Genomic DNA, 12,647 nt, shown 5'->3' on the forward strand with positions numbered 1-12,647 from the left:
ACTAAAATAGTTATTCAGTTATCAAAGTATCAAAAAAGCAAATTCAGAAACCTCTGAAATCTATCCATGAACTTCTTGGGGTCTATGGACTCCAGGTTAAAAACACTTGTCCTGAAGATTCTTTAATTAAAAAGTGACATGGTCTGACTTTTGGTTAAGAAATATTATTTTGGCAGCTGTGTCAAGGATGAATTAGAGTGGGGAGGAGGGGAGATCCCAACCCAAGAGCCTAATTAGAAATAGGTGTGAGACGATGGGAAGTTATGAAGGCTCAAATTTTCAATTAGAGAAGATCAGAGCTGTGAGATCTGTCCTCCATCCCCAGTTCTTCTCTTTTCTTTATCCCCTAAATCAATTATCAGTTCTCCTTCCATGACATTCCTCATCATGGCAAACTTTCTCTTCCCTCATGCTGTCACTATCCCAGCTCAGGTCCTCATCACCTATTGCATTGATAAATACAGTAGTTTACAACTGGCCTGCAGGCCTCTAGTTTCTCCCCTCCCCAATCCATTCTCAACATGGCCACCAGATTTCTGAGGCAAGAAGTCTGATCATATCATTCCTCTCTTCAGAAACTTTCTGGGACCTCTTGTTGTGTCTAGGATAAAAGATAAAGCTCTAGGCTAGACATTTTAAGGCCCTCTGCAACCTGATTCCCAACTGCTTTTCCATATTTCATACTACTTCCTTCCACGCATTTTATGTCATAGCCAAATTGACCCAGTATTTGTTCCTCAGACTGGCACATGTTACACCCCACCTCTATGTCTTTTGTCCCCCATGCCCTCCCTTTAGAAAGCCTAGCTTCCTAGATAGTTCTGCAATCAGTATTTCCCATGTGAGGCCTTTCCTCATCCACCCCATTGTTAGTACTCTCCCTCCTGAAGTTAGTTTGTATTACTTTTCTGTGTTCAAATTCTATTTCTCCAAGAGAAAGTGAGCTTCTTGAGGGCAGGGAATATTCCATTTTTGTCTGTGTGGCTGCCCCAGTATTTGTTACAGTAAATGGAATTGAACTGTATTGAAAAGGTGGGATTAAATGATCTCCACGGTATCTTTCAGTTTTAACATTCTGTGGCCTGTGTTTTAAGATCCCTGCTATGTCCGCCCGGGAGGATTTGGCATCCCTTCCTTTGTACCACCCCAGAAGACTGTGCCGTACACTGCTGTGGGCTGGATGACATTGCCCATGGACATTTGGCATTTTGGAGGGCCTCCAGCGTAGCAGTTGGAATAAAGAGCTCTCTTGTTGTTCTGAGCAGAAATGAAAAGAGCTGTTGTTTTGTTTTTTTTTTTTCAGCTGAAGCACCACTCTGTAAAGAGACCTACAGATTTGTGTACTGTGAATATCAGTGGCCAGAAGATTGCAAAAGTAAGTAGAATCTGTTTCATGCAGGCTCTGCCAAGGCAACACTCTGATTCCAAGAGAAATATGCTGTAGTTTATCTCCTTTGGCAACTTCCTTTGGCTGGACCTATTTGTGTGCCCCAGAATGAGTAGTGGGCTAAGATTTGAGAAGTCTGAGTTCTATTCTGGGCCTACTGTTTACTCCTTAAGCACACCAGATACCCTCTCCAGTCTTCAGTTTCCTTTTCTGCAAAATGTTGTTTTTCAGTTGTGTCTGACTCTCCACGATCCTGGTTGGGTTTTTCTTGGCAGAGATACTGGAGCAGATTGCCATTTCCTTCTCCAGCTCATTTTACAGATGAGGAAACTGAGGAAATAGAATTAAATGACTTACCCAGAGTCAAACAGCTAGTGTGTGTTTGAGATTGCATTTGAACTCACAGAGATGAGTCTTCCTGATTCCAGGCTTGGAATTCTATTCATTATATCACCTAGCCACCCCTTGTATAAAATGAAGCTAAGGATTGATTTTTTCCAGAGCTCCCTACTGTGAGGAGCCAATGAGACAACATGAAAACATTTCACAGAATCAAAGAATTCTTAGAAGAAAGCACCTGCCCCAGTCCATAACCCAAAGAAATGCTATAATAATAATAATCATAAAAATAAAAACAATAGAAATAATTGTAGAGGTTTTAGTAATAATAATAACTTAAGTAACAATAAGAAAATCTGCAGCTCTTTCATGAATACCTTCATGGAGAAGGGGCCTGCTGCCTCCTAAGGCAGCCCATTCCATTTTTAGATAGCTCTAATTGTTAGGAAATTTTTCCTGACTCCAAGTTGAAATTTTCCTTTTTGCAGCTTTTTACCAACTACTCCTGGTTCTGCCTTCTAGGATCCACTAAAGCAAGTGTAATTCCCTTCCACACAAAGAATTTGAAATACTTAAAGAAAACTCTCATGTTCCCCCTGTCTTATCTTCCCTTGACTAAACATTCTCAGCTGATAGACCCTTCACCACCTTTCCTGGTACCTCTGCTCCAGTGCTCCTTGAGTTTATCAGTGTCTTTAAACTGAACCAACCTTCCAAATGAGCTCTGTCCAGGGTAAGCTACAATTAGGCTTTCATTACCTCCTGATTCTTGGAAGGTGAGTTTCCCAAAATGCAGCCCAAGATGACATTAGCTTTTTGATCTGCCACATTCTGCCATACTGCTAGCTTTGAGTTTGCAGCCCACCAGAACCTCCAGATTTTTTACAAATTGCTAAGCATCTTGTCCCCATCTTGTACTTAAGAAATGTGTTTATTGTTATTCTTAATCCACGCATTTTTAGCTAGGACAGAAATGTCTAAATTGACAAGAGTTCTCATACTGTGATTCTTGTTGGGTCGGTACCCTCTTAATTACTTCAAGGAAAAAGCTGGAGAAAAGAAAGCAAGCCATTATTTAGAAATAGGTGGTTAAAGAAAGACTGAAGAAAATTTTGCTTTCAGATTGATCCAGATTGGTTTTTTCAAACTGGGCTAATTGTTAAGTGCTCTCATTTATTTCTAAAGCTGGGAGCAGGAAACTTCATCCACAATTACCTGCTTTAGAACAAGAAGTCTTAATCTTTTTCCATCCCTGTGATCCTTGAGTTTTTTATAAATTTTCTCATTCTTTTTATTCAGTAGGAAAGGGAATAAATTCTAGAATTTCTCATGCAAATGCATGTGAGAAATAATTAAGTTCAATAGGCTAATATACTTATTTGCTAAATAATTCCTCCTCCTCCCTTGATAAACTTGTCATTTTCCTAGGAGTAAGTATACCTCAGATTGATAACCCCTACTCTGGAACTATGGTGTGTATTGGAACAGGTTGGTATGATGCTGAATTGCATTTGAAAAAGGGAGAGGCAAGAACAACCAGATGCTAAACATTAGACAAATATGTAATAATCTTTCATAGCTATGTAGCACATTATAGAGGTCCCTCTCATATATCTCATCTGATCCTCACAATAGTCTTACCCAGTAAATAAATATGAAAGGAATTATTATGATCATTTTTTATTGATAAAGAGCTTGAAACTTAGAAAGATTTAATTGACTTGTCTGAGATTTTAAAAATAATCCTATGAGATAGGTAGTGAAAGTGTTATTCCCAATTTCAGATAAGGAAATTGAGACTCAGAGAAGATCAGTAGATCCATTGCTCAAATTTCTATAGTGCTTTAAGATTTTAAAAATAATTTCCTCAAAATAATTCAGTCATGCAAGAATTGACAGTCCCATTTTACAGATTAAAAAAACTTGAGACTCAGGGGGAGCTTAAAGGATTTGCTTAAGGACATCCAACTAATAAGCAGTAGAATGGAGGGAAAAAAGGCCAAATGTTAAGATCTGGAGACAAAAGGAACTCTGCAGATTATTTAGTTCAATCCCCACATTTTGATAGTTGAGTATACCGAGGCCCAGAGATGATTGTTGGTTTTTAGCCAAAAGAATCTAAGTAGCTGATGTGTGCCAGATACTGTGCTAAACTCTGAGGTGTACAAGGAAAGGCAAAACCAGCCTCTGCTCTTAAGGTGCTCATAGTCCAATGGAACAATGTATAAATAACTATATAAATAAATAGAAGCTGTCTAAATATAAGGTGATTTCAAAGTTAAGGCATTAGCATTTGGGTAGGAGGAAGAGGACCAGGAAAAGTCTCCAGAAGGCAGGATTTGAGTTCAGTCTTCAAAGAAGCCAGGGAAGCAGAATGAGGAGGAGAACATTCTGAGTGTGGAAATGACCAGTACCATGATCCAGAGTCAGGAAGTAAGAGAGTTGCAAAAAGGAACATGGAAGTCCCACCTTCTGCACTTTCCTCCAATCCCTCATCACTGTAGTACCTTTCCTCAGCTGCTTTTTTCCCAATTTATTTAATTTGCACACTGTATGTGTATGTTGTCTCCCTCATTGGGCTCTGAACTCCTATGAGAGCAGGGATTGTCTTTTGTCATTCTTTGCACCCCCAGCATTTAGCACAGTGTTTGGCAAATAGTAGGCATTTAAATGTTTGTTGACTTGTCTGAGGAATAGCAAGCACACTAGCATCACTAAATTGAAGAGTATTATGGGGAGGAAGGGGATGTTAAAAATAAGAAGATTGCAAAGATTGTGTTGTGAAGGACTTTAAAGGGTTTGCCTAGCCAAGGAGAAGAGATTCATTTGCTCAGTCCCACAGGTAATAAATGACAGAGTCAAGATTTAAAGCCAGCAGTCTAGCATTTTTTCTTTTATATGCTGCCCCTCTAGAATTTCAGTCAGTAGAAAACTGCCCATTTCCTACCTTTTTCAGGCTTTCTGGTTTATATAGAGTGCAATGACCTCTATAGAATTATGTACACAGGGAACCTGATGTGACTAGGAGAGTAATTAGATTTGTGGTAGAGTTGTGCAGAGGGAGAATTGTTCGGTTCTGCAAATATGTATTGTATCTAGGATATACTGCAACATATTTAACATATATAGGACTGCTTGCCATCTGGGGGGGGGGAGGAGGGAGGGAGGGGAAAAAACGAAACATAAGTGATTGCAAGGGATAATGCTGTAAAAATTATCCTGGCATGGATTCTGTCAATACAAAGTTATTATTAAATAAAATTAAAAAAAAAAAAAGATTTGTGGTAGAGTAAATTGCTTCATAATAGAGTTCTGCTATACTTAATAAGACGTTTTCCACAGAACATTGCCATAAAGCCCACTGAGTTTTTCTGAAATAGAAATAATACCATGCTTCATTTTGCTTTATTTTGTCTCATCACCTCCCCCTCTAGGCTAAGGAAAAGGACTTCAGGCACTTTGACGCTGTCATTTTTATTAATGCATCAGAAAACTTGCTACCTCTAGGTAAGTCGTCTCCTGGTAGTAATGCCTCTGTCCCACACCATCTCACATCTGTCCTGATCGAATTATTGCTTACTAATGGCCTTTGCTCGCCCTGTTCTCTGAGCCAGGACAGCCTGCCCCACTGCCACCAACACCTTGCCTAGTGACACTTTACCTTTCCTCCAAAGCCCACCTCAGATATCATCTTCTCAGTGAATCCTTACCCAGGGGTCCCAGTCCCTTCTTCCCTCTTCCACATGGCAGAGACCTTTGTTTGCATTTTACCTGCTTACTGTGAGTTAGTGTGCAATATGGGTATATGTGTCCCTGCCCTGCATCCTCCTCAGATATCCCATCATGGTATAGAGGTGACCCTGGATTCTTGAAGATTGTACCAAAGGGATACAAGTTCTTGCAGGCTTTGAGTGTGGGCCTGGCAATGGATGGGCGTCCATCATCTGAGGATGCTAAGTACAGAGAGCTCCTGGACATAAATTTTTCTCAGTTTCCCAATTCATAGGGTTGTGATTGGAATCACCAGAAGGAAGATCTTATGTCAATTTTAATTAGTGGGCCTTTGATACATTGAAATAAGTGCATCTGTTGCCTTCCATGACTATCAGGAGCTCCATGAGAGAATAGAATGTCTCTTCATGCTTGATTCAGTGCCTAATATGGGGCTCTACATGTAGATACTTAAATGTTTTATGAATTAAATCTAATTGACAATTAACATATGCAAGGTCTTGAGCTAGGGACTATGGCAGAAACAAATATATATATAAAACAAAGGTCTTGTCCTTTCAGACATTATATATTTGGGGAAAAAAGATCATAAATTTAATAATCCTGTGCCTTGGTCTTAATATCCCTAACTTCTAGCTTCCTCTTCTATAAAAGGAGGATAATAATACTTTTATTGGTACCTAATAGGATTGTTGTGAGGATAGAATGAAATCATGAATACAAAGAACTTGTATGCTTTAGATTTTGTGAAAAGTCAATACAAATATAAGTAACGGTTTGAAATACTAATAAAGATATCATAAAGCAGTACAAAATGATGTTCAAGTAAAATGATACAAATGGCAAATACTAGAGAACTAAATGGGGGAAAAAGAGGTAAAGATGTACCAGAATAGTGTTGGAAGGCTTTATGGAAGACTTATTTGGATTTTAAAGGTTAGCAAAGATTTGTATAGCTAGAAAAGAGAGAATTATACTCCTAGAGGGGGAAGTGATATATTCAGAATCAAAGAGAAAGGAAAACAGAAAACCTGTATAAGAACAACTTTTAAACTATAGAATGTCAGAACAGGAACCTTAATGTATGTGTGTGTGTATCTATATCTATATATCTATAGCTATATACACAGACACCTTAGTGTATGTACATATGTGTTGTGTGTGTGTGTGTGTGTGTGTGTGTGTGTGTGTGTGTATCAACAGAGTTCACAGACTACTGATTTGGGCTGGGAGGAACCTTAGTAAGCAGAATTTCAGAACTGGAAGGGATCTTGGAACATATGCTATCAGAAGTCAAAGGAATCTTAAAGCAGAGAATATCAAAGCTGGAAAGGGCCTTAGAACACAAAATGTCTACAGATGGAAAGAACATAGAATGTCAGAGTAGGAAGGACTCTTGGAACACAAAGTCAGAGCAAGCCTTGAAACCCAGCCTGTCAGCCCTGAAAGGGACCTTGAAACACAATGGAAAGAACTTAAAAATATAGAATGTTAGCAATGACCTTAGCACATAGGGATATAGACAGGGATATGGGAACATAGATTGTTAAATCTGGAAAAAAAAAACTTTGGAACATAGAATTTCAGAGCTGGGAAGTATTTTTGCCCATTAGAAGGGATGGTCCAACTGCCACTGGTGATTAAGATGACATTTTGCAAGTTCTGATTGAGAAATGTAAATTGGTGGTCACACAGAGTCAAGACAGAGATCATAGGGTAACCAAATCTAAGATCCAAATACATATCAGGAGTTTATAATAGCACCTGAAATATAAAAACATCCACAGAAAAACACTGGGGATCATTAAAATAATGGTTTGTCTCAGGAAGCTTCTCTAGTGTTTTAACCAAGTCATTGATAAAAATAGCAAAGCTCCCTGAGCACCCCTGCTAAACATCTCCACAAAAATGTAATTAACATTTTTATCAATAACTTTGACAAGTCCCAGGTTGAGCTTCAGACTTTGCATTCAGGTTGAATGGATGGCATATTCATCAAAATGGCAGATGATACAAGGCTGGGAATGATAATACTGAATGACAAATTCTGAATCTGAAAGATCATTGACTAGATAGAGCACTGAGCCATCCTACTAAAAAGAAACCATGAAATTATGAAATGATATATTAGGAATAAAGACTAAGATGTTCATTTCAATTCAAAAGACCAATTTTATATGTTCAAGATGGGGGAGGTAAGGTGAGGTAAAAGTGCATTTGAAAAAAAGATACAGAGGTCTTTATGAATTGTACTCAGTGTGAGTCAACAATGAAATATTGCTTATATCTAATATGACATGGAATAAAGATAGCATCTAGCTAATATGGTCTTGGACCGAATTAATAGAAAGTATAGAGAGTATAAAGGAGTTGATTATCCCATTGTATTCTGCACTGATTGGACCCATATGGAATTAGTATATTGAGTTATGGACATGATATTTTAGACGGTCACTGACAATCCAGAGAACATTGAGAGATAGAGAACCAGAATGGTTTTAAAAAATGGATCTCAATATCATGCCATACAAGGATCAGTTGAGGGTACTGGAAATGTTTATCTTGGGGAAAAGAAAAGGTCAAGAGACATAATAAAATCTTTGAGTATTTGGAAGGTTTGTTATATGGAAGAGTGGCTAGATATATTCAGCTTGGCTCCAGGATACAGAAGTGTAAAGATTAGACAAAGATGAGAGTAGTGATGATTGGTGACCACCAGCTAATGGTACTTAGGAGGCCTGACATGTTCCTAGGGAATGTATCCAAGAGATAACAGGGAACTTGTCAAAAACAAATCTCCCCACTTCTTGTGATTCATATGGGTACAAATAGTACTGCCAGAAAGAATTTAGAATTAATTGCCAAAAAATTTTGTAGTCTTGGGCAAGAACTGAAGTCCTTAGGGGCACAAGTTGTGTTTTCATTACTGTTATTCACTGAAGGCAAAAGAAAAACTAATCTGAAAGGTAAAGAGTTGGTTAAGAAGACACTGTCTGAGAACAAGATATGGATTACTGAAACATAGGGTTAATATATAGGAATGCAGATTCATGGTCAGGATGGAGTCTTACAGGGAAAAAAATGTATCTTCTGTCTTGCAAATCTAATCAAAGGCACTTTAAATTTAAAAAGATTGGAGAGGAAGGACACTATATCTATATACATATATCTGTATATAATATGTATATGTATATCTTTGTGTGTGTATCTCCATCAAGTTACATACCATAGAAGAAATCTACAATGAAGAAAAAATAGGCATTGAGACATAAGAAGCTCATAAGAAGCACAATCCTAAGAAAATAATCACTAGTAAAACTCATTGCCTCAAAAATTTATGTTTAAAAGCTTAGATATTAGGGAAGCAGAGAGAACTAGAGGTCCTACCATAAGGAGATACATTTGATATCATATATTTTATTAAGGTTTGATAGAATGAAACTCATACCTGGCATGTGTCTCATAGGTACATACTTTATTTAAGAAGAATTGAATAAGTAAAAGTGGAGATATGGTGGGACTAACATTATATAATTAAGAGGAAATCCAGAACTACAGTTAGGCAAAGTATGGTTAAGATCATTTGAATAAAGATCATTAGAAGAAGAAACAAATATTTTTATCATGGGAATATGCTACGGACCACCTGGACAGAGGAAAAAATACATAAGGAGTTCAAGATAAAAAAGCACAAGTGTGGCATAGAGGAAAGAATGAGTAATGGGGATTTCAATAGTCTATACATTTACTGAGCTCTCCTTCCCTCTTTTCTCTCTCTCTCTCTCTCTCTCTCTCTCTCTCTCTCTCTCTCTCTCTCCCCAAAGGAGTTAATAAATTCTTGATTTGTTTTAATGGTAATTTCATTATTTAAAAGGTGGAGGTACCAACAATTCTAGACATGATTATCACTAGTTAAAAAAAAGAATTGCTTGCAGGAGTAGAAATAATAGAAATTCTGTGAAATGACTATTCTCCCTTAGAGCCTATAATTTCAAAGAGCTCAATGGAAGGATAGGTAGGATACCAGGAGTTAAAATTGTACAGTGAAAGTCCAGGAAATTGGGATACTTTCATGAATTAAATTATAAAGACTCAAAGCAAAATAATGTGGATGAGAAAGCAATCAATAAGCACTTATTAAACACCTGTTGTTTTGCCAGGCACTGTGTTAGGTGTCAGGGATGCAGAAGTGGAGCAATCCTTGCCCTCAGTAAGCTTACTTTCTTCTAGGGGACTATAGTCTATTCAGGAATACATAAATATATATGTACATAACTGTCCAGTTAATTCATAAAGGAAGAGTGCCAACAATTATTGGACCCAGGAAAGATCTTTTTTTAAAAAAATAGCTTTTTATTTTCAAAATACATGCAAAGATAGTGTTCAACATTCATCCAGAAAAGATCTTTTGAAGAAGATGGTAGTTGAATTTTGCCTTGAAGAGAACCAGGGATTCCAAGAGGCAGAGATGGATGGGAAGATTATTTTAGTCTGGGTAAAGCTAAAGAGGCAAGAACTAGAATGTTCTATATGGGGAATATAATAAGAGAAACTATTTGAACAGGCCTATATAAACACAAAGAGAACTTGCCAACTAATTTAGATGCTTAAAATATTAATACGGAAAATGAAAAATGATAAATAACAAGCAGAAGAACATGAAAGCATTCTTATCCTGTTAGAATAATGCCAGGAGTGCAAATACTTGGAATCAAATGGAAGATGGCAAGGTAAGGAAAGGATGACAACAACTAAAAAGATTTCTTAGGGGAAAAGCAGAACAAGAAAGGTGAATGGGACAATGATAACTTATGACAGCGAGAAGATTTGCTCCATTCTGCTTTTGTTTTTGTTTTCTATACCAAGAATGATCTTTGGGCTGGAAAGATCTAAGTAAGGAAGTAATAAGAGAATTTTAAGTTGTTCTTGATAAATTCAAGTCACCTGTGCCAGATGAACCACATATCCTTGGGTATTAAAAGAATTGTTTATTGGAAGTGATTGTTGAACCAGTCAGTAATATTTGAAAGATCTTAGAGAACAGGAGAAGTACAACATTATTAGAACAAGACAAATGTTGTTCTAATGTGGGGAGGTTAAAAAAAAAAAAAAGGACAAAGATTGGAATCTGAAACTACAGTCCAAGAAATTTGACTCTGATTTCTGGGAAAATTCTAGAACATATTAATGAGATGGTTGGTAAACATTTAGAAAAGGAAGCTTCAATCACAAAGATCCAGCATTGTTTCAGCAAGAACATGCAATGCCAGAATAATTTTATTTCTTTGACAGTATTACCAAACTGGTAGATTAGAAGAATTTTATAAATTTAGTTTGTCCATGTATTTACCAAAGCATTGAGGTCTCTCATGCTATTTTTGTGGGAGAGATTAAGAAAGAAAGATTTGGCAGAAGTACAATTAAATGGATTTAGAATTGGTTGATTTCATCTTAAAATGAGGTTTATTAGGAAGTGCCTTGGAGGGAATCTATGATTGACTCTATGCTGGCTAATATTTTTACCCATGACTTGGTAAAAGGATATGTAGAAAATTAATAAACTATGCAAATCATACAAATCTAGGAAAAGTAATTAACACACTAGATAACAGATAAGCTAGAAAATTATGCTGACTCATAATATGACATTTAATTGGAATAAGTTTAAAGACATACAGGTTCAAGATAATGATTTCTTAAGTACAAGATAGACTTTAATGATATAACTATACAATAATTAAAAGACCTTCTTCTGACAAGAAAAAGATCTGGGAGTTTTAATGGATTACAAACTCACTATGAGTACACAGTATGATATGGCATGATCTCACATGATCTTGGGCTCTATTAAGAGAGTGCATCTTCTGCGTATAAAAAGGTAATCCTGCTGTAGTTTTCTCTGGTCAGATACATCTGGTATATTATGTTCAACTCTGAGCACTTCCCTTGAGGAAAGATATTGATATGGTGAAGAAAATCCAGAGAAGGTCCACCGAAATGGTAAATAATCTCAAGACCATGTTTTATGAAAATCAATCGAAAGAACCAGGGATGTTTACCCTGGAAAAGAGAAGTCTTAGGAAGACAAGATAAGTTCCTTTAAGGGCTTAAGGTCTCACATAGAGGACGGATTAGGCTTTGACTCCAGGAGCAATGGGCAAAGGTTGCAAATTGAGGCAGACTTAAGTTTGGTGGAAAGAAAAACTTCCTAATTAAAACTATGGAAAAGTAGAATAGGTTGCTCCAGGAAAGCCTCCCTCTCATTGGAAATCTTCAAGTCGAAGCTAAATGACATTTTTTTCCTTTGATTGTTGCAGAAGGAATTCTCATTCAGATGTGAGTTGAACTAGATGAAGTGATTCATGCAATCTGATGCTCTTTTGCTGTATCTAGAACTACTGACTTTCCATGATATCTCATCTGGGAAACTGATTTCAATTTTTGACATGAACCAGTACCAGAAATAAACAGAAAAAACATTGCATTTAGGATGAGTGGACCTGGGTTTAAACCCTCTGTTTGCTACCTGCTACCTGCGTTATTTCTAGAAAGTCACTTCCCTTCTCCAAGCTTAGTTTCCCTATTTGCAAAATGGTAGTGTTGACTGACTACCGCTCTAATTCCATGACACCTGACCATCTGCATTAGGTGAAGCAATAAGTCTCAGCATTGTGGCCAAGTAAGCTGTGCAGTGTCCCCACTGGTCTTTGCCTTACACTAATCCCAGGCCCTCTGTTCACCATTATCTATGGGATGGTTTAGTCCAGTATTCTACAGCTCCTCTTATTATCTTTCCCCCCTAAATACTGTGGTGGAAATGCCAGGGCAGTGAGCCACCACTAGCTTCAGTTGTTCACAGACACTCAGAGTATCCTTGCAGAATTGAACATGCCCCTGAATCCTGGTCTACCCCTGGGCCTTGCAGCTTTCCCCACCTTCTCAGTACTAACAGTAACAAAAAAAGTAAATCAGAATAACCAGTATCAGAACTGATGGGCTTTGCAAAGACTTTCTCCTCATCATGAAGTGGTCAGTGAGTTCATTTCAATTCAATTCAATTCCACAATTCCTTTTCAAGCACTTGCTCTGACCAGGTTTGAGATGTATGGTGTAGGAGGTTAAAAGTTTGTGAGACATGGCCTGGCAGTCAGGAAAATATGGGTTCAAGTCTTGCCTCTGACTAGAGGCC

The 12,647-nt window shown here is 37.4% G+C and overlaps 1 protein-coding gene across 4 annotated transcripts in view; it reads left to right on the forward strand.

Moving 5' to 3' along the window:
* Positions 1 to 12,647, forward strand: part of XRRA1 (X-ray radiation resistance associated 1) — a 139,720-nt gene that overhangs the window by 80,153 nt on the left and 46,920 nt on the right. For all 4 annotated transcript variants that reach the window (XR_007952156.1, XM_051987108.1, XM_051987109.1 and 1 more), the window contains 2 exons: positions 1,304 to 1,375; positions 5,161 to 5,233. Coding sequence is in view for 3 of the 4 variants with exons in the window: in XM_051987108.1 (XP_051843068.1) it covers positions 1,304 to 1,375; positions 5,161 to 5,233 (145 nt within the window). In the remaining variant the exon portion in view is untranslated. The remainder of the gene's footprint in view (positions 1 to 1,303; positions 1,376 to 5,160; positions 5,234 to 12,647) is intronic.

Source organism: Antechinus flavipes, chromosome 3, assembly GCF_016432865.1.
Source record: "Antechinus flavipes isolate AdamAnt ecotype Samford, QLD, Australia chromosome 3, AdamAnt_v2, whole genome shotgun sequence".
NCBI lineage: Eukaryota > Metazoa > Chordata > Mammalia > Dasyuromorphia > Dasyuridae > Antechinus > Antechinus flavipes.